General features: G+C 41.5%; 3 protein-coding genes across 4 annotated transcripts; 1 reads left to right on the top strand and 2 right to left on the bottom strand.

Annotated features, from left to right (window-relative positions):
* Positions 1-14: 14 nt before the first annotated feature.
* rab5b (RAB5B, member RAS oncogene family) lies at positions 15-11,884 on the bottom strand. Of its 2 annotated transcripts, none has more exons than XM_071483927.1 (6): positions 11,746-11,884; positions 8,696-8,990; positions 7,077-7,228; positions 6,606-6,728; positions 5,319-5,412; positions 15-3,635 (listed from the first exon to the last, which is right to left on the bottom strand). In XM_071483927.1, exons 2-6 carry the CDS (start codon positions 8,859-8,861, stop codon positions 3,520-3,522), a joined length of 651 nt encoding a protein of 216 aa, XP_071340028.1. In that variant the 5' UTR covers positions 8,862-8,990; positions 11,746-11,884; the 3' UTR covers positions 15-3,519. The 2 variants fall into 2 exon arrangements, with proteins under 2 accessions (XP_071340028.1, XP_071340020.1); XM_071483919.1 differs by lacking the exon at positions 11,746-11,884 and adding an exon at positions 10,650-10,773.
* Positions 11,885-11,998: 114 nt separating this feature from the next.
* On the top strand, positions 11,999-18,493 carry lcmt2 (leucine carboxyl methyltransferase 2). The gene is made up of 14 exons (XM_071483876.1): positions 11,999-12,183; positions 13,297-13,421; positions 14,592-14,673; positions 14,774-14,954; positions 15,052-15,208; positions 15,328-15,517; positions 15,609-15,716; positions 16,259-16,346; positions 16,481-16,708; positions 16,862-17,095; positions 17,208-17,305; positions 17,519-17,706; positions 17,808-17,943; positions 18,070-18,493. Exons 1-14 carry the CDS (start codon positions 12,136-12,138, stop codon positions 18,232-18,234), a joined length of 2,028 nt encoding a protein of 675 aa, XP_071339977.1. The 5' UTR covers positions 11,999-12,135; the 3' UTR covers positions 18,235-18,493.
* Positions 18,446-21,098, bottom strand: crygs2 (crystallin, gamma S2). Its single transcript, XM_071483939.1, has 2 exons — positions 20,734-21,098; positions 18,446-18,834 (listed from the first exon to the last, which is right to left on the bottom strand). The coding sequence occupies exons 1-2, from the start codon at positions 20,830-20,832 to the stop codon at positions 18,562-18,564; spliced, it is 372 nt and encodes a 123-aa protein (XP_071340040.1). The 5' UTR covers positions 20,833-21,098; the 3' UTR covers positions 18,446-18,561.
* Positions 21,099-22,902: the final 1,804 nt, after the last annotated feature.

Here is a 22,902-nt window from a genome sequence, read left to right as displayed (position 1 = left end):
GCAGCATCCTGCACTCAACGTGCCATTCACAGCTTTATTGAACACTGTACACACTGAAGGTGAGAAATCAAGTCCTGTTTTAACCAGCTGTCATCTTAATTATACAGAACACTGAACGTACTTGTGATCACCGAAGAATGAACAAGTGAATGCAGTTTATTGTATATCATGAGCTGACGAGAAAATCACTTCCCCTCTGAATACTAAAATGCGTTTTACTGGCATTTACTTCATATAGTGGACCCACTATATGCCAGTCCTATTGTGAGACCCTTAATTAATTGAGCATAGTTTTATTAAAATGCCTTAAAGTGATAGATGGGGTTATTTGACATCGGGTCGTGTGAGGTACTTATCCTCCATCAGTGTATTACCTGCATTAGATTTAGCGCACTGCCAGTTTAGAGAAGCAGCGGGGCACTGAGGCTGAGAGATGTGCTGCTGTGGACGGGTCATCTGAAAAAAGCCACTTAAAAACAAAAAATATAAAACAGAAAAATACTCATAAGTTGAAGTGCACGCTTTATTTTGAATATTTTCACCACTTTATCTGCCGTCAAACAGCAATTTCCTTTGGAACTACATTTTTTTCAACCGTTAAACTACAGTTTTCCTGGGCTCTGTCTGACTCAAACAGCTGATCTGCGGAGTGATACAATGCGCGCCGTAGTTGCGCTTGTGTGTAGGGATAAGGTAGTTTAATGGCGAAAAAAATGCAGCTAAAAAAGGCCTGTTTGACGGCAGATAAAGCGGGGAGAAATTTTAGATGAAAGCGTACACTTCACCAGATATTGGCTTTTTTCTGCGGGTATTTTTTAAAGTGATAGTTGTGGTTATTTGATGGGGCTGTGTGAGGTCGTCATGTATAGTCAGTGTGTGACCTGCAGCAGATTCAGATCAGTGAGCTGCCAGTGAGGAGAGGCAGCAGGAACACCACACTGAAGCTGAGGGATGAGCTGCTGTGGACAGGGTCATCAGAAAACACGGGTTTTAGATACTTTTAAAAGATGTCCACCAAGACAATCCAATATCCGTTTAAATGTGCCCTTCATTTGGAATATTTTCAGTGCTTTATCTTCTTGTCAAAACAAAGTGAACAGGAAGATAAAGTGCTGAAAATATTCTAAATGAAGCATACATACAGATATTGGATTGTTTCGGTGGACATCTTTTAAAAGTGTCCAAAACACGTTTTTTCTGCTGGCCCAAAGCACAGTTGCTCATCACTCTGCTAATGTGCCTTGTTCCTGCTGCCTCTCCTCACTGGCAGCTCACTGATCTGAATCTGCTGCAGGTAACACACTGACTATACATGACAACCTCACACAGCCCCATCAAATAACCACAACTATCACTTTAAGTGGTTAAAACACGTTTTTGCAGATGACCCCGTCCACAGCAGCTCATCACTCAGCTTCACTGCCGGTGCTCCTGCTGTATCTCTAGACTGGCAGCTCACTGATCTGAATCTGCTGCAGGTAACACTGGCCATGCATGACTACCTCACACTACCCACATCAAATAACCACAACTATCACTTTAATATTCTTGGTTGTGAAAATAAAGCAGAAGAAAAGATTTCCTCCAGCATCAACATTTGTTTACATCAAACAGGTTTATAACATTAATTTGAATCCTTTAAAACGTTCAGACCTGGAATCCATTCCAGGTTCACGAGTGTGCTCTGCTGAAGTCAACATCCACTTTCACTAAAATTAAGACAATAATATATGACATACAGTGTATTCAACAAGATCTCTCTACATCCATACAAAGAGCCGATACAGTTTAGTCTAATGACAGGGTGCCAAGTTATTCAGGGTTCATGGTACAAGCCAATGTCACAGATGGTTTTTCCTGCACTTTGCCTACAAAGCACACACTTAAAGAAAGCCCCACACATGGATCACAGAAAGAAAACTGGGAATAGGCACTTCTGTTTTGTTTTTTTTTCTTCCTTTTATCAATTCTTTCCTCATTTTCTTCTCCCAAGAAGTTCCTGACAGCAACCAAGCACACAACTGTTTCAAGAGCATCATATTAATCAGTTAAACCATTTCAGATCACTGTGATTTCATGTTCACCAACAACCTCAGGACCAGGGATAGATGAGGAACATGTGAAACACAAGACAGGCAGGTTTTCTCCTACAGGGCTGGATACAGGGTTGTTACAGGTCTTTCATTCCATCCCTAATTGTTTATCTGATGCCAATCATGTAATGTGGGCAGAGCTATAGATGGGCTGTCAATCACTGTAATAAATGAAAAATTAGATTAAGCTCTTTATTTAAAACTGGTGCTTGGTAAGTATCTGATACATCACTACATCTTTGGGTTTGAGGGATGCTTTCTCTGCTACGGACATGCAATTAGTTACAGCTAACAGTTTCCTGCTCATACATAGCAATATTAAAGTCCTTGGACTTTGTACACTCAGTATCAAGTCTATATTGTTGCTGTAAAGAGCTACAGCCTGCGATGCTAGTCAGAGTTCCTTAAGAGCACTCAAGCAAGCCACTGAAACCAAACCAAGTCTGCTGGGCCAAATCTATCTTTGTAAAGACAAACAGCCTCATTAAATCACAACTTTTGTTAAGTTTAATTGTTTGCCTCACGTTATGAGCTTGAGTTTCTATCCGGACAGAAGGAGAGTGAGTGGAATGAGGGCCTCAGAGACACTGGAGCATCACGACCAGCGGTCAAGAAAAGTTAGAACACCTGATAATAAATACGCACAAATTGACTGATGATGGACAAAACTGTGCTGTGGGTCTTATGTGATGTGGGCTTGGATGATGCCAGTGACGCCAGAGGAAGGTCAGGCAGGACAGGGAGGGGTTACAAATCATGGGATCATGGGATCATTCCAGGGGTACAACACGTGGCATTATTCACAGCAGGATTTGATCGATTCTGGGCTAGGAGTAAAGGCAAGCAGGCGCAAGCTCTGACAAGGAGAAGAAGAAGAAAAGCAGCCACAACCTAACTCACTTCTTATTTTACGCTTTGGCTTTTTCTTTTCTCTCCCACCTCCTTCCTGTCTTGGCCACTCGCCAGCGTGTGCTGCTCAGTTCAATTTTTACACAATCAAACAGGGCTGTGACTGAAACGTTGCAAGGCAGAGTGAAAATGAAAGAAAATCACAATTAGTGCTAAACACTACAACAGGCTTGCCACTGTCTTCCACATTCTGTGTTTTTGCTCCTCTCTCAGTCTCAATCTTCACTACACCTCCCCATGTACTTTTCCAAATGCAGACTCTCAGTTGTTGGGCAAGAGACACAGATGTGAACCGCTGCGTCTTCTCCCCGCACCTCTGCTGGCTCTTTTCTTTCCTCTTATTCTCTCCTTTGAATTTCTGTCTGCTCGGACAGGAGGATGAATGGAGGGGGAGTGGGTGAGTAGATGCTGGGTTTCCCCGCGTCAGGCCCACCCCTGTAAGTTGGTTGAAGGAGACAGGATGGTCGAAGGGCTGTGGTGGTGTGGATGGTGGAATACTGGTGGGAGTGGTGGAGGTCTAGTTCCCACCGCAGCAGGCTCGGGTAGAGTGGGCGTCTGGGTCCTGGAGGTTGACTCCCCGATGTCTCGCTGCGTGTGTCGGGTTCTGGGTGTCTGTTTTTGGCATCTTTTTTGCTGCAGTAAGAAGAAAAGGTGAAATAATTTGACATATCAGATTTTTTTTTAACAGACTCTACTTTCTAACTATAAAGTATTTTTATTATGATTAATTTGGGAGAAAAAAAATGTTCATGTCTTAAAGGCATCAGAAACATTAAAAAGTCTTATTTTATTTTCTCTGACCTGCTGTTTTTTTTTTCTTGTTTTGTCTGTCAGTCTAAAACTCAAAGATATCATTTACTGTCATATATGACAAAAACCTTTACCTTTTTTCACTATAACCTACAAAGGTTTTGCACATTTCCTTAAAAAACGACCGCAACGATGAATTGATTATCAAAATTGTTGCAGATTAATTTTCTTTTTATGGACTAATCAATCAACCAACTAATCATTGCAACTCCAAAGACTAATCATTTTATTTTCTTATCCATCCATTAATTTTCTGCTGGTTATCAGGGTCCAGGTTGCATTAAATTAATTAATTATATCATTAGGAATTTTTGTCACATACAGCGAGAAATGTGCCACAATAATATATCATTGTAGTTCATGTCATCTACTATTTTTATGATGATGGTGAAATAGGTATAAATTACATATTACATTAAATTCTTTGTAGTAGAAACAAAGTCATTTGCAGAAACACTGTCAAATATCTTAATTTTGTTAAGACATCATCTAAAAAAATCCAAATTAGGGCTGACAATGAATACTCGAAATGTGATAATATAATTGATTGTTAAAAAAGAAACAAATGTTAGATTGTGAAAATTAATTAATTTATTGTGTACAACACTACTGCGGCTGTCTGCCTCATGACTTGTCATGTGGGCCTGAGCCTTTGCACTGAAGCCACTGCACTGACGGACAGAAGTCACACAACATCACTTTCACTGACAAATGAAACGTACGTCCAACTGAAACAACCAAGTAATCAACAACTGTCTGTTGACGATGAGAGTTCACAACCAACTCGTCTGCAGAGAGTGAGACTCACAGAGCATCTAAAAAACTCTGATTTACTTCAGATTTTGATCAGTAGCAGGAAAAATTGTGGAACCTCGAAATAAAGTTGTATGCAAGCTATGTCAGTTAGCCTAGCCTACCACTAGCAACTGGAAATATGCACCCAAGCTAATACCTATAAAAGCAAAAATACACAAAAACATTATGTGTTTTTAGGAGGAATAATCGAACATCATTTTTGAACAGTTTTGACAGCTCTAATCCACATCTGAATCTAGATCTACATCAAAGCACACAGTGATAGATCATCCTGGATACCTGTACCACACTTCTTTTATTCAGATGACTGCAATGATTCATTAGAAAATAATTCGTTTCTTAAAAAATGGGCTGTCTCAAACTGTTAAAAAGTCTTTAAAATAAATCCTGAATCTAGACCTAAATCCATAGAGTGGATTAGCAATCACGTGCCTCATTTTTCTCAGGAGAAAATACAGTGTAAAAAAAATCCACATCGCACCACGTCTGTCAATTCTTTTAAAGATTCTTGGATGTGGATCAGAAATACAATCACCTGTTCACTGGTCCATAGCTCAACTTCCCGCCAAACTTCATTCAGCAACTTTTTCGACAAGCTGCCTACAAACTGACAAACATCCTGGAGCGAACACAGGTGGGAGCAATGACTCCTGTGGGCTAAATCTGATTCTCCTCTGAAATAAAACTCACCAATGGCCAGGAAGAGCTCGTTGACGTTCATGGCTGTCTTGGCAGAGGTCTCCATAAAGAGCAGGCCAGTGTCTTCAGCATACGTCTGGGCTTCCTGTCCCAAACAGCACACAGACAAATACAAGTATGACATCAGCAGTAACTTGAAAAGGTACAAATACTTATAACAGCCAGAAGCTGAAAAGCCATAAAATGTTTCTTATCTCCAGGCAGGAGACACTCAGCAGAGCACAGACCTCTGACGACGCCAGCTCTTAAGAGCAGCCTCTGCAGCAGATAAGGCTTATGTCTTGTGTTCAAGATTTTATGACACTTGAATGCAACGTTATCAGGTGGCTGCTGACTCATAAGGACTTCTCCAGCAGGATTTGAATGAAGCTACAGTAATTTGAAAGAAAAGGTAAAACATGTATTTGATGCCAAAGATGTGGTTGAGCACAAGCCTGATTTCCACCACCAGAGTCATAATGTGTACAGTGGAAATGATCTTAATTACCTCCAGTGACACAAACTCTGCCAGCCTTACACATGACTAGCACCCACAGTGCCAATAATGCTAATGAACTGGGTCAAATCATATCAAACTCTTGTTCCTGGTGGTTTCAATCCAGATCATAAAGTTGTCCCTCAAGGATCAGTATGAGGCCCACTGTTATTGACTCTGTATATATTAATTCTCTCCCCACTCAGCACTGTAATGCTGCTGATATCGTTGTGTGTGCCATCAGGCTGCTTTTGGTGACCTTCACGCCTTCATTTAATTTAAAGCTTGTTTTAAATTGGTAAAAAAAAAAAGTTTTCATGTAATCGGAGCACGAACAAGTGGTGGTGGAGCAGCCCACTCTGAGCTATGTTCATCTTTATTTACATTCCCTGTCCAGTCCATGCTCTCAATGGAGATTTAATTCCTATAGACGAGCATTATAAAGACTTAAGAATTTAGTTAGACAGCAGATAGTCCCACAAAACTCACACTGAACATTTTACTGAAACATTCAAAGTTCTAATTGGATTCTTACACATTGTGTGTGTGTTTGTGTGTGTGAGAGAGTGAGTGAGAGAGAGAGAGAGAGAGATTGAGTGAGTTATTTTTCGCGTTACAATCTTGTGTTTATGTAATTTGTTCTCAGGTCTCGTGCAGAATCAATCTTGATCTCAGTGAACAAATAAACCTTAACTAACGTATTCATAACACATACTGTATGTAACCTTTCATCAGCAGTGACTCATACCCGTCCAAGTTCATAAAGGGAACCCGTTATGATTTAGTTTAGGCTGGAGTGTTACCTCATACTCTACTAGTCTCTTCTCTGCCAGGTCGGCCTTGTTCCCAGCCAGGGCAATGACAATGTTAGGACTGGCCTGCCGCTGCAGCTCCTTCACCCAGGCCTTGGCCCTCTCAAAAGTCTCCTGCACAAACACATTCAAGGTCAGATAAACCACCAACACGAGTAAATACCAGGCAGAAACAACAGAGGTCATGGCTGCTGTGCATGAATAATACATATAACAGAGGAATTAATTCATTAGTTAGGACAAAAACTGTTGCCATGAGCACAGAGCCAGGCAGCAGACTGGTATAATGTTAATATTAATGTCAGACTGTCTGGGATACTGGCAGTTTTAGCTGCATGAAATAAACCATAAATCACGGAAAAACACTTCTTAAGCAGCAACAGTTATCACCCAGAATAATAATTTGTCAGATTTGTCAGTGTTGCCCAGAACCAAATAACCATTTATCTGTTTACACCGTACCGGCTTGGTGATGTCAAAGACGACGATGGCAGCCTGAGCTCCTCGGTAGTACATGGGAGCCAGGCTATGGTATCGCTCTTGACCTGCAGTGTCCCAGATCTCAAACTTCACTGTGGTGTCATCTAGACACACAGACTGGGCCAGGAACGCAGCTGGACATAAAGACAGACAGATGACAGCTGTTTTTGAAAACATACCATCACTCACCTTTTTGCAGTGGGTACAGTTTTGAGATACTTGAGTATTTTCATCTTATGCTACTTACTTACTTATACTTCTGCTCTGCTCCATTTTGGAGGCAAATATTCTACTTTTTACTCCACTGTATTTATATGACTGCTCTATTAAAGGTCCCATATTGTATAAAGGTATATTTCCATGTGTTTTTGATTATAAAGCAGGTCTAGGTTCTATATTAATACTGTGAAAGTATCAAAGCCTTAGTCCACAGAGAAATGCACACAGCCTGTATTCAGAAACTGAGCCTTAAAACCAGCCGTCAGGACTTCTGGAACTTTGTGATGTCACAACAAAGCAGTCACTGCTCTCAGCCATGCCCCAAGCCCCGCCCACCTGGACCCACCATCCAACCTTGCAGGATTTTGTTTCTCTAAGTGTTTACCTGAAATCTGCTATATTTTTATTAGATCACTCAGAAAACAGTCAGCCAATCAGAAGAGAGGTTCAGAGCCTCTCCTCTGATTGGCTGACTGACCTGTTGTTACTAGAGCTCCAGAGAGAAGCCTGAGAGAGGAGATGTAAAACTACACTGAGATGGTTTTTGGTTCTTAAACCACAAATATATCTTCTGATGGAGATCAACACGTCAGATAAAACACTGGAAAAGTTTAAAATATGGGACCATTAATGCAAAATACAATCAGCTAATTTATATTAATCTTGTAATATAGATGAAGATATCTGGTAGTGTATATATAGAGTAGTTTAAATTAGCTCCACCTTTACCAGCTGCAACATTAAATCAGGGTTACAGTAATAATTTATTCTTTCATTATTGATTAATCTGTCGATTACTTTTGCTATGAATCAATTAGTTGATTGGCAAAAAAATTCCCATCACTATTTCCCAAAGCCCAAGGTAACGTCTTCACATGTCATCTTTTGTCTGAGTCCACAACTCAAAGATGTTCAGTTTAATGTCATGCGTGACAAAGTCATCACAACTGAGAAGCTGGAACCAGAGAATACTGGAATATTTTGTCTTAAAAAATGACTCAAAATCAATCAATCAATTGTCAAAAGAATTGCTGCTCATTTTTTGTCAATGAACTAATCAACTGATCATTGCATCTCTACATTTAAGTGACGACAGATGCATCCAATAATATCAAATATAAAGTTTCTTCATAATGAGTACTTTTACTTTTGGTTGTAATAATTTTGTACTTGAGTAAAATTTTAAATGCAGGACTTTTACCTGTAACATAACATCTTCACACTGTTGTGTTGCTACATTTAAAGATCTGAGTACTTCTTCCACCACTGATTTTGTGCTGCCCCTTTGATCAACTGTTTATCATTTTAATTGCCACAACATACAACCCTCTTGCCCTCTTACCCCTTCATTCACTCACAATGCCCACAGTTCTCATCCTCACCTCCTATGGTTGTCTCCTGGAACTCATCAAACTGTCCCTTGACGAAGCGCAGCACCAGGCTGGACTTGCCCACGGCCATGTCACCCAGCAGCACCAGCTTGAACTGGCAGATCTTGGTCTGTGGTAGTGTGCCGTTGGTGCGGCCTCCACTCCCTCTGGAGCTCATACCGGCCCGCGTAGGAGACGGCAGGGGGGCTGGGCCTACTCCCAGGAGATGTCAGTCACTTGCCTCCAAAACACACAGCAGTCGGGTCTCGCTGACGATCTTCTGACCTCTCTTCTCTCCGTGTTTTATCTGTGTTTGAGGAAGCGAAAGGTTTTATTTTTGTGCAAGATTACATCATTTCTTTCATTCTCGAAGCAACAAAAGCCTCTTCTCAGCGGATCCAGACAATCTAAAGATTAGGGTTTTATCAAGAGGGGTGGGGATCTGACATGAATTCATGGTGCACAAGTTTGAATTGCAGCTGCACTGCTTCACAATCAGTGGTAGGCAAACAGTGGCCGGTCAAATCTGGTCCTCCAACAAAAATATCTGCCCCCAATGAAATCAATGTAAATAACAGGCATTTGTTATTCCCAATAAATCCCAGTAACAAGTAATCAATGATTCCAATCTCAAACACAAACAGGCAGCAGTCTAATTGAACAGTGTACTGATAAAACATTTTCTATGGCAACAATAACAACAGCTTATTCAATTCAAAGAAAATTAATAGGCAATTATTTTCATACTCAGTTTCAGCCATTTTTTAAGTTAAAAAAAGACAAATATTTATTAGTTCCAGGTCCTCAGACGTGAGGCTATGATGCTCGTCTTCATTATTTTGACAGTGTACTACATATGATGGCTTTGGGACTGATGGCAGAAAATAACAATACATTTAAATAAAGCTGCTTGGGGCTGTGGTAAACTATCATTTCTGACATTCATACACATAGACAAAACTATTCATTCATTAATCAAGGAAATAATCAGGGCAGATTAATCAATAATGAAAATAATTGTTAGCTGCAGTCCTATTAACAACAGTACTCTCATTCAACCACATATAAAAAGTGACATTCATTTGTGTTTATGGGTCATCTTTTTTAACCAAATGAGTTTTACACTAACATAAGCAGCTGGACCTGCCTTACCACTCTTTATAAGGAACTACTTAATAAGGAAAATTACATCTGCCCTCAGATACTATAATTAAACAGCTACTTTTATAAATCTATTTCATTCTTCTAATAAATAAACTCAATGACAACATATAGGGCTGCATCTCTCCGCACCTGTGAAACTATGATGGTTCCTACTTAATAGCTAGCCCACAACTGAGCCTGACTGCTCACAACTGAATGTCTGCTGTTCTCATATCTGACCTCACCTCGGATCACACACACTTTTCTGTCTTTCTCAGGGCAACAAAATCCGCTTCTAGTGGATCCATGAAGTCTAAAGATCAGTGCTTCAGGAAGAGGGGTGGAGATTTCAATGACATGACACCAAGGTATACAGGTTTACATTGCAACTGCACTGTTTTACATTTATGTCTGATGTGAGTCTGAAAATAATGCCCTATTCCCAGGAGTGAGGGCAGAGTTTAACAGGGATGCTGCGCCTCGGATTGATGTCTCCCACCTCACAGACCACAATGCTGAAGATCACTGCAGCAAAAAATTACTCACATCAAACATTGGTCACACCTCAGCTTCATGCGGTGAGGTGTCTGTACAGAGATCAGTTGGCATCCCTGCACTCTTTTACAATGACATGACTTCCATAATACATGTTATCAGATCACCAGACCTTGTCTTGCGTTATGTGCTAACGGGACACCGTTCGGGTCGGACGAGACGAAACTGAATCAAAGCTTTATATTTCGACGCCCAATTAAACACAGTAACACTACCTGTCCATCAGATCACCGTGTCCCTGCTGAGATGACCATAGTTACATATTTACCGTGTATATCGTCGTTTCAGCGGCGCAGGTATCGCTGGCTTAACTGTTGACAATTTGGCTATCAGCTGGTGGAAGAAAATGTTAACACACTTCCTGTAAACTAGCGCAGGCGCACTCAGTGCCGCATTGTCAATCGTAATGACGAGAACCGCATTCTCAAGTCAGTGTTGCCTGATTTGACAAAAAGTAGCCCAATAGTATCTGAAATCTGAAAATTCACGTAGCCGATTTTTACATTATCAGTCACTGTTTGTATAATATGTTACACGGTATTAATTACATACTGAAGAAAACGTAAAAATGTAACGATTCTCAGGCAAGTTCTGGGGTTTAAAATGGTTGTCATTTTTCTGTGATTTCTAAGTGAGTTTGTGGGCCTAGAAACTTCTCAGCTGTTTTAAAAGTAGGACAGTTTTCACTTCACTACACTTTTCACTTCGTTTTTTTAAAATTTATTCTATGTTTAGCCATATATATATATATATATATATATATATATATATATATATATATATATATATATATATATATATATATATATATATAATACTAGTGCACGGTGCAAAACGACCACAAAAAGATGGAAAACGTCCACAAACATATCTTTACTTATAATACCAAGTATGAATAATGAATAATGATCATAATAGCCAATCAAAGTCCAGTCAAGCAGACTACCACTGCAGTTGACAACCATTTCACTCATAAATATATATAGACATAGAAAAGTGTATGTGAGGCAGTGACATGGCACAGAAATCTGGGCCCTGCATATTAGCAGCCTAAGTGGTCTCCCTTTGCTTTTTAAAATATCCATTGTCACACCTGTAGTGAGCATATGCATGTGTAATGTTTATAAGGATCATCAGTCATGAAGTGTTAATAATGCATTTAAGAAGAGTCAACATAATGGTAAAACTGATAAAAACCCCAGTAAACTGAATATATTTCAAAAGGTATGACTCGGGAATGTAATGCACAATAAACAGACTACTTGCTATCATTACTGCGCATCCAAACTGCCTGAAATAGTTTTAGGAGCCACTTTCTGAGCACTCTGTAACATTGTGATGATGGACCTGAAGCTGATACATACCAATATTAAACCATCCGAAACGCTGCTGAACGAGTGAAACTAATAACTTTAACTTCACATTGCAGATAAACACAAGGACAGGCCCAGTGCGGGCCCTCTCCATGTTCGAGCCCTGGGTGTTTAGTTCCACTTTTCCCCTCACTGCTGCACCCTTGCTCTTAAATGTACAATTATCTGAACGGAATTTTGAACGGCAGTAAGTGGCGCCTCCAGGCCGCAGGGGCGCAAGAGCGCAGGGAGGGGGCGGGAACACGGAAGTGACCACATGACGGATGTTTGTAGGATTTTGACCGGTGGAGCATGGATGTGCTATGGATGTATCACTCCTACTGTTAAGTCTTATTTACTGCTCTGTATAGCTTGTGCCTTGTGTGACAGTTTACTGACATCATGCCAACGAGCAGCAGGAAGAAGCAGAAGCAGGGGCGGGACACGGCGGTAAGAAGCTCACTCACTGCGCCTGCTCAGCAAAGCCTGAAACATATATTCTTTTATTCCTATACTTCAGTGTATGGGGGTGGAATGTAACCATGTATACTAACTCAGTACTGTACTTGATTATTTCCATAATATGCTGCTGTATATTTCCATACTGCATACAGTTTACATATGCATTTATTTTACAGCCTAAATTCCTTTACAAGTGCAGATTTCACATGCAAAACCTTAACTTCAGAAAACATGCTGTGGTGGACAGCAGTGCAGTGCATTTACTCATTTTCCTTATTTCAGTTTTAAGCCATTTTATGCTTCTTCTTCGCTACATTTCTCTGGGAAATATTAAACTTTTATAGTTACATGCGAGATTGAAATATAGTATAAAAACTTGGTAAGTTTATCAAACAACAGTGCTTCCTTTTTTAATAACTATAATAACTTGAGGATTAACTATAATAAATTTTGATAACTTTTTTATTAACTTTTGCCTTTTATAAGGACTAACAACAGAATAAAAGAATATTAAGAGAAACACAATTAGTAAGTAGCAACAATAAAATAATAATCACAACAATAATAATATTTATACATAAACAGATTAAGCTGATGGACAGAAAATAATCTGCTGCCATTTTGATAATAGAATAATCGTTTCAAGTATTTTTTTCATCAAAAATGTCACAAATTGATAAAAACATGATGAGTACTTTTAGATTGCTGTGATAGTTCTTTTATTCATGGAAAGGATCTGAGGACTTCTTCCACCACTGAAAATATGAAGCATTTTCATTATTTTTTCTAATAACAATTATAGTAGCAATTAAAACCCAACAAACTATAAAATACACCAACAGTTCAATGCTAATTACATATTAATACATCAGTAATCTAATAACTTAATGTGTAATGATAAAACACTCACAGTGGCAATTTCTCTGCATTGAGTGCTTCTGCAAGTTTTTTAGACATTTCTTTTAAAGATGGACTTTTACGTGTATTCGATTATTTTTACAGTGTGATATTTCTATTTTTACCTAAGTAGTGGATCTGAATACTGACTGGTAACTGGCCTTTAAACATCTGATGGCTCTGTTGGTTTGTGGTTTGACCCAGGTGCAGGGAACCAATGACAGCAGTGTGGTGAGCAAGGTGTCTGCTGCAGCACAGGGCTACTTCCACGACGTCTTCCTCCAGCACTTTGTGTGCAAAGTGGCCAGAAGAGCCCCTCTCATCAACAGGTCAGTCGAGACCTCAAGCTTTGCCCTAAACAATTGTTCAGAGGGCTGAATGAGCAGTCAGATGCTTTAGTGGACACGCAAACTACATGGAGAGCTGTTGTCCTCGGTTTACAGCTGTGGTGAGACAAACACTGCCACACGCTGCCATGTGATGAGAAAACAATGACGGACACACAGCTGTACTTCAGGTGAAGTCGTAGAGCATCACATTTTATAACATGATGATGCACAGAGTTGGATTGAAATGATTGGAATTGGGTAAATAATAAGTAACAGATTAATGTGCCCAAAGGCCTGTGTGTACAATGAGGTAATAATAAAATCAGTTACAACTAATAGTAATTACAGACCAATCAGTAATAGCGGCAGGAGTCCTCTTGGTTCCTGAGTAAGGCTGCAACTGATCATTCATTAAATAGTTAATCATTTGGTTCATGACATGTCAGACAAAAGCAAAACCAAACAACCAACAGTCTTGAAAAACAAATAGCAATTTTCAGTGATCTAAAGCACAGAATAGCAGCAAGTCCTCAGCCACACAACCACACGTCTGTCCACAGTTAAAGGACCAGTGTGTAGGGGGTATCTGTTAGCAGAAATCAAATATAATGTTCATAATTATGTTTTCATTGGTTTATGATCACCTGAAACTAATAATCATTGTGTTTTCATTAGCTTAGAAAGAGCTCTTCATATCTTCATAGGGAGCAGGTCCTCCTCCACGGAGCCCGCCATGTTGTGCTGTCATGTTTCTACAGTAGCCCAGAACGGACAAACCAATCAGTGGCTCTAAGGAGGGAGGGGGGAGGGGTTGCAACTTCACTGCCTGCCGCCACTAAATCCTGCACATGGGTCCTTTAAAAGATTTATTGATCATTAAAATTGTAATCAACTCGTACTAATGGACTAACCCTTTAAGCCCACCTGTAGCTATACTGTGGTAATCCACAGTATAGTATTAGAGTCGGACTGTGGCTGGTTAACACAAGAGACAGTGATAAAATGTAATAACTGATATAACACTGGTTTTTCTGTCCTGTGGGAGCATTTGTGTTCAGAAAGTGAAAAACAGTAAAGTGAGAAATATAAAATATATAATAGGACCCATCAAATGAAATAGAAAAATATGGTTGTACATGGGAGACTCCTCAGTTCAGTTATGTGCCTCAGGGGCTACTATGTGCGCTGGAGAGCTGTGGACCACTGTGTGAGGAGGTTTCTACAGATCACTGAAAACTGCCCCAGGAGACAGGTGAGTTCACGGTTCACTGTAACTGTATTTTACACAGAGGGTTTGCCTCTGAAGGACTCTGTCACCCCCTCCTCTCTCATTATCTTCCTCCTTTTTCTAGATTTTGTCGTTGGGCGCAGGATTCGACTCGTTGTATTTTCGCCTGCGGGCAGATGAAGCGCTCGTCAGGGCTGTTGTGTTTGAAGTGGATTTCCCAGATGTCGCCCGCCGTAAAACCGCCCTCATCAGTTCTAATATTACTCTGAAGGGGATGTTAGACTCCCATTTACCTTCTCAAACAGGTTTGTTGTGTCTCTTACAAATAGCACACAGAAATCCAGCTAGAAACACATTGTCATTAAAGATTGTATAGGCTCATGTCTGTCTGTGTGTGTTCAGGAGCTGTTTATGTGTCTAGTGGTCAGTACCGTCTGCTGGGGGTGGACATCAGAGAGGAGTCCCAGGTGGAGGAGGCTCTGGGTGCAGCTGGGTTGGACTGGGCTACCCCGACTCTAATCCTCTCTGAAGTGGTGCTCACCTACATGGAGACACAATGGTAAACACTGTGCATCTACAGTGTGAGCTGGCACAAATCAGGATGATGATCTCAGTGGGACTCGAGCAGCACTGATGTGAACGTTTGTCAGCAGCAGTTGTGCGTTGTGTGTCTTCCAGGTCAGATGTTGTCATTAGCTGGGTGGCAAAGCTCCTGCCTCAGGCGCTCTTCGTAATGTACGAGCAGATCCACCCACATGACCCCTTCGGTTGGATCATGCAGGATCATTTCCTGAAACTAAATTCAACTCTGCACGCCCTTCGACAGTACCCGGACACCACCGCGCAGACACACAGGTTCCTGGACAAGGCCAGTACACAGAATACTTATTACTGTGTCTTAAGCTGTTAGAGTGTAAAGGAAAGTTTCTAATAATATCTGCCTGTGCTGTCGTCTTCAGGGCTGGGAGCAGTGTCTGTGTCTGGATATGAACGACTTCTACCTGGGGTTAGTCCCTGAGGAGGAGAGGAGCAGAGTGGAGATCCTGGAGCCTTTTGATGAATACGAGGTGAATATGAGCTGTTGAAATGCACCGAGGTCCTGAGTCTGCAAACTGTCTTAGTTTTGACTGAACCTAACTTTATTGTGTACTCACAAGTCTGAGAGGCAGGGAGATGGTTGATAGAGGGTTTATTTGAAGACACATTACAACATCGTAGCAGGTGACTCTTCCATTGTTACATCTCAGCTCAATCTGTTACTGACTTGTTCTGTTCTTATTTACATGAAACTAACTACAGCTTGTTACACGTTCTAACACAGTAACATAGGAACACAGGTAATTCAGCCTGAAGTGTCACACTGAAGTAAAAAACACAAGGTGCTTTGTGCAACTGGCCCCTGACAATGACCTGTAAACATAACCTTAGTGTTGTATGTAGACATTATAACATGACAACAAACAGTTTACCAAATACAAATATTTGCTTCTCTGTGTGAAATATGTTCACATCATGTTCTCCATGATCCATATAAAAACACTACACTGCTCTTCAGTCACAATATCAGGCAGAGTGATACCTCACAGTGTGTGTGTCTGTTCATCCTCAGGAGTGGCACCAGAAATGTTCCCACTACTTCATCCTCACTGCATCTCGAGGCTCTTTTACAGCACAGGCTCTGCTCACACGTCCTCCAGGTAGCTCCCACTTCCACCTTTCCTAACATCAATTTGACATCTAAAACTATTGGTTTGCAAATCTCTATGTATGAATTTCCTAATTAAGACAGTGACACATTTGTGTTTCTGATTTTTATTTTTTTTTACCTCAGTATCTCCGGTGCCATCCGTAAGCCCATCTTGGAGCCTTGCAGGCCTGAGTGTGAAGACTCTACCAGTCATTGTGGAGGGGCTGGGGATGGCCTCCACCTTGGTGAGCCCAGGACAGGTCCTGCTAACAGGAGGCTCCAGCAGAGGGGTTAGGGGGGCACCAACTAGAGTCCTCCTCAGAGGTGAGGAGGACTGGAGATCTGTCACCGTGGAGCCACCAGTAGATCTGGGTGAGAGGACTTCTCCCTGGATTACAAACACTGTACAACATCACTGGTTCAGATTTCAGCATTACTGGTTACATGTAGTCAGTTGTAGTAAACTGAGACTTTATTATTAAGCCTCCAGTGTGAACGGCTGGTTGTCGTGTTTCCCTCCTCCAGGTGTGCGACTCTATCACACTGTCACGCCTCATCCTGGAGGAGGTTTTGTGGTATATGGAGGTCGCTCCTCTCCTCTCAACCCAATCAGAGGCCTTGTCAGAGTAACCCTGGACCCCTGTGGTCCAGACCCAGAGGACCGAGCTGCAGTGAAACTGTGTGCAGAGCAGATGGTCTGTACAGGTGACCCACCGCCGCCAAGATGGAGGCACACCGCTACGATCGTCAGTCATAAAGGTGAGATAACAGAGGTAAAGAGTTAGGTGATCTCTGTCTTTCTCTTTTTTCTTCTCTTTGTCTCACTCGTTCATTTTCATTCCTACCAACATTTCTTTTTTTCTCTCTATAGGCAAAGACTTTCTGTTTGTGTTTGGTGGAAAGAATGAGTCAGAGGCTGCTCTGGGTGACGGCAGCTTCCTGTGTCTTGAGCAGCAGCACTGGACCAAGGTTTGCCTAAGTCCCTAATCATGTGTTCACTGTATAAATGTTTTTTTTTTCACACACCTCAACTCTCGTCTCTCTCCACTTCAAATCTCATGGGGCCTCGTGCAAGAGCCACTTTTACGAACAGGTTAGCTCCTAATTGGCATGAATGAGTGATATCTCTGTGATTGAAACAGAGATTGTGTGTGTGTGTGTGTGTGTGTGTATTACCTACAGATCCCGGTAGAGGGCGCAGCACCACAGGCCCTCCATTCCCACTCAGCGTGTTCATATCAGGGAGGTGTGGTGGTGTTTGGAGGACTGGACAGGAGGGGGGTGCCGCTGGGGGACACAGTCGTATTAAGACCCACTGACAGAGGCTTCTCCTGGGAAAGAATAGAGGTGCAGCCACCTCCTGTTCCCAGGTCTGTTCCTTCTCAGATCTACAGACAAAAACTTTCAGACTGAAGCATCTACTGAGGAAATACATTTAATAAGATGTGACATCATGTGATGTTTGTTTCAGATACTCTCATTCTGCCCATGTGATTGGTGAGAAGCTGGTGGCAGTGGGTGGAGTTTGGCTGTATTCAGATGGTGTGCCAGGTGTTGTTGTGATCAACCTCACCACACGGAGCAGCGTGGAGTTCAGCCTGGACACGGTCAGTCAACTTTAACTGAACCCAGTGGACACAACTAAGTGACTGCATTGATACAGCAGACCCCTCAGGTTGTATGAGACACGGTCCTGAATGATGAATCCCTCTGTGTTCTCCTGCCATCTGTAGATCTCGGTGCCTTGGCCTCTGATGCTCCACTCTTTCTGCTCTGAGCTGACAGACTCAGAGGAACCAGAGCTGCTCCTGATAGGCGGGGGAGGGAACTGTTTCTCCTTTGGGACTCATTTCAACCCTCAGCCTGTCACCGTGGACCTCAGGCCTGCACTGGGATGATGTGTTTCTGTCCCTAAATCAGTGACTTAAACCCAAAAGTTTATCCAGCTATCAGGTTGAGGTAGATAAACTTGAATTATTACAGAGACTGTAAAGAGCTGACCTCAGGCCTGTTGGATGCACTAGACAAATGTAATTGTTATTGAGCCCTGAAGTGTGGGTGCAAGGACACACAGTGTTCAACAGACAATAAACGACTCCAACTTCAGTCTGCTTGCTGAACAGGCTTTTATTTGTGAGACCTCAGAAAATTAGAGTCCAATGAAGACTCCAAGTGCTCTGACATAGATCATAGCAAGTCTTGTCATGTTTTGGATGGAGGGTAAATCATTCAGTGAAGCGCCTGAAGGACTGGACTGTAGGACTGACAGCACCCCAGTCACCAGGCTTGCGGTAGTCCCCCTTCTCCAGGAAGTACTGGCGTCCGCGGTAGTTGGGGTGCTCGTAGAAAACCCACCAGCCGCCGAAGACCTTACAGGAGTTGACCTCCCTCCAGCGGAACTTCTCCAGAAGGGAGGGACAGTCCTCTGTGGCCTCCAAAGCCTGGCCCCCGAAGTCTGCCTTCTCATAGAGCTGCATCTTGTACTGGGTCCCACTGGTCTGGAAGGTGACGGGAGGATGAGAGGGAGACAGAAATGGTTTGGGAGTAAAGTAGGAGACAGTTAAAGTAGAGGATAGGTGAAGAGTAGTGGAGGTGGGAGTTAGTGCAGGGGGGTGCGAAAGAATGGAAAAGGAATGTGGGGTGAGAGAAAAGGGGAAGGGGGGATATATAGGGAGATGAGATTTTCATCTAACAAAAGGAAAATATGTTTGTAAGGCAACACTTTATTTTAACCCCCAGGTTAGCATATGAACATTTAGAGGTCCATATTTTACACTTTACCCATGTTTTATTGTGTTTTAAGTGTTGATATCTATAAGAACATATATTTGTGGTTTTAAGAACCAAAAACCATCTCAGTGCCTCTCTGAGCCTCGTCTCTGATTGGCTGACTGTTTTCTGAGTGATCAAATAAAAATAAAACAGATTTCAGGTAAACATCCTGCAAGGTTGGATGGTGGGTGCAGGTGGGCGGGGCTTGAGGCATGGCTGAGAGCGGTGACTGCTGATACTTTCACAGTATTAATATAGAACCTAGACCTGCTTTATAATCAAAAACACATGGACATATACCTTTGTACAATATGGGACCGTTAATGACTCGTCTATAACACACTATAATGTCCTTATAAGCATATATAAATGTTTATTAATGCAGTTGCTGACAACTACTGTATGCCTTCTTCTGTCAGTGCTAGATTATAGTGAACCACTTATTAAATGTATATATACAGCATATAAATGGGAAGTAGTGGAACTTGAAGTGAAGTTGCTGTTTGTAGTGCTGCATATATGATACAGCTCTCACAATAACTTGAGCATCATGGTGAATTAGCCTTTGAACAGATTGTCAACTCAGTGTATCTGGCATGATCTACCACACCAATTAGATAACTGACTGTAATCAAACACCATCCCTCATTGTTTGCATTCTGGTTTTTGCCCTTTTAAATAGTACAAAACTGTACATGTGTAGCTTGTACTAATTACATTGATTTTTGTATGAAAGTGGTGCCTGGCTGCAGGCTGTGGGTCAGTTGGATCAGAGCCTGGTCGTACAAATAGGCTGACCCAGGCATTGGTCACCATTGACAAAGCCCTGCAGTCACTGGTAGCATCAACACTAAAGCATGATCTCTTTGACGTGACCGTCAGTCAGTATGACTTTCCCCTGCACTCACTGCAGCTTTTACATGTTCATGATTCATAGTCAGGCTCTGCTGCCTCCGAGCAGAGGAGAAATCTTACTATAAGTTAAAGGTCCCATTTTATAAAAAGGTATATGCCCATGTATTTCTTGATTATAAAGCAGGTCTAGATCCTATATTAATACTGTGAAAGTATCAAAGCCTCAGTCCACAGAGAAATGCACACAGCCTGTATTCAGAAACTGAGCCTTAAAACCAGCCGTCAGGACTTCTGGAACTTTGTGATGTCACAACAAAGCAGTCACCGCTCTCAGCCATGCCCCAAGCCCCGCCCACCTGGACCCACCATCCAACCTTGCAGGATTTGGTTTCTCTGAGTGTTTCCTTAAAAACTATTTTGTTTTTATTTGATTACTCAGAAAACAGTCAGCCAATCAGAAGAGAGGTTCAGATCCTCTCATCTGATTGGCTGACTGACCTGTTGTTACTAGAGCTCCAGAGAGAAGCCTGAGAGAGGAGATGTAAAACTACACAGAGATGGTTTTTGGTTCTTAAAACCACAAATATATCTTCTGATGGATATAAAACTTTTCAAAATAAAACACAGGAAAAGTGTAAAATACGGGACCTTTAAGTTTATACTTGATGGTGATTAATTAAAAAATCTGCAGGCAATGTTCAGCTGATTCAGTGAGAGGTCAAACTGTGGAATAGATCTCAGCATCAGATCACAGGCGAAGGCTGACTTACAAAGTGGATCATCTTGCAGGAGCTGAGGCGGTCATTGAGTCCCATCCAGCGCTGGTACTCTGGGTACTCCCCTCTTGTCAGGACATACTGGTAGCCCATGTAGTTTGGCCTCTCGTACACCACCCAGGCCCCACTCTCCACTCGGATGGAGTTGCAGCGGCTCAGGTAGGTGTGGAAATCTGAGCAGTCGCTGTCGCACTCATAGCGGCGGCCCTGGAAGTTCTTGTCCTCGTAGAAGACAATCTGCGGAAGAACACACGCCCATCTTAGCTCTCATGTAGTTTGACAGTGTCTGTGTTAGATTCTCTAAGGTTTAACATCCACAACATTGACTGTAAACCAAATAAAAACATCCCTGCAGAGAGGGCCACATACACAGCCTCGACTTAAACCCTCACTTTACCTCTCCCCGCCGCAGCGTTACCTGTCTCTGTCAGTGCCTGTCCCACTGTGTCTCAACTCACCCTGCCCATCTTGGATATAATGTGTGGGATAGCCCTGGTGATGTTAAGTGATGGTGGTGGTTCCCCTGAGGTCTCAATGTTGCACTGGCCCTTCACCAGTCCCTTTTATATCCCTGGCTTTCCCACGTTTATAAACAGCAACAGTGGTGGCAAAAGGGGAACAATCGCTTTGTCATGAAAATGAGATCCAAAAATTGAGTCAGTGATTCTAGTGCTATTCAGTTTTTCCAGAAAAGCGAGGAAGGATTACGGCATAATGGCCGGGCACGGTAAGCGTCCATTGACCTCACTTCTCTACTGGCAGGGTCCCGTGCCCACCCCCCCACCTGGCTTCGGCTCTCGCACCGTGTTATACATGCCAGCTCCACCAGTTTGCCCCCACCTGGCGAGGACCTGCCAACTCATGACTTATTTCTGCCTTATGGATGAATCCAGACACAGCTGTGGTGGAAGACACATTCAGAGCCTTCACTTAAGAAAAAGTAGAAATTCTACACTATAAAATACTCAATTACAAGTAAAGGCCCTCTATTGTATGATATATTGCATATACTTTATTGTATATTGGACAGTTATGACTGATGTGTCCACTTTAAGCAGCATTTTACTGTTGTAGATAGTGTTGAACTAATTTCAATTATTTTACATATTGTAGCCGTGTTTATAATCATGCATCATATTTTATAAGCTAATTACACACTCAGTGTCCAGGTGCACCTTTACAAACTAATACAAGCCCTGCCATTAATTCAACCTTTACAAACTTTATTATTTTCACCTGTTGACATTGTTTGAAACATGTTGGTTCAGTTATGTTTATTATTGAGGTAATGGTTAAAGGTTGTGATGTATTCGACTGCAGTGTATTTACATACATGAGCCTTCAGATATCACGCCCTAATTTTCTGGAATAATTTACAGAGCAGACTGAAACTTCTCACACTGATACCGACAGGCCAAGTCAAAGATCTGCTGACCTGAGGTGTACCTGTTATATCATCTCTAACTACTCTTTTTAATTACTACTACAGAATGCACTTAAGGGCATATAATTTGTCACCTTATTGTCGACCTAGTTGTGGTTTTGAATGCATATTTAAATGTATTTAAATATACAATCTGATTATTGTTTATGTAAATACACATCTGCTTGTTTATATAAATACAAATCTGAATTTATATTTGAATCACTGGGATAAATGTTACATCTGCTATCAATATTTCTTTTTGTTATTCATTTTATTTTCTGTACTCAGTTCTCACTTGTAGATGAGATCTCGATCTCAATGTGACTTCCTGATTAAATCAAGTATAAATGAGGGGGCAGAGTATTAGAAACACATCTGAATATAATGCAGTCCACTCATATAGCCTAAAGCAACTAACACTGTTATCACAGTGTCAACAAACTGAACATTATAGAAGTATCTTCTAATTTTATTAGTGTGGTGCTTAAAGGTCCCGTATTTTACACTTGTTCTACCTGTGTTTTATTATAAGTGTTGATCTCCATCAGAAGATATATTTGTGGTTTTAAGAACCAAAACCATCTCAGTGTAGTTTTACATCTCCTCTCTCAGGCTTCTCTCTGGAGCTCTAGTAACAAGAGGTCAGTCAGCCAATCAGAAGAGAGGATCTGATCTTTGCTCTGAGTTCATTAACAAAAAATTGACCAACTATTTTGACAATTAATAAATATTGAATA

This window comes from Trachinotus anak, unplaced genomic scaffold, assembly GCF_046630095.1.
Source record: "Trachinotus anak isolate AG129_WGS33_773 ecotype Australia unplaced genomic scaffold, CSIRO_AGI_Tana_v1 ptg000001l, whole genome shotgun sequence".
Taxonomy (NCBI): domain Eukaryota; kingdom Metazoa; phylum Chordata; class Actinopteri; order Carangiformes; family Carangidae; genus Trachinotus; species Trachinotus anak.
This window is presented reverse-complemented; position numbering and strand designations above follow the sequence as displayed.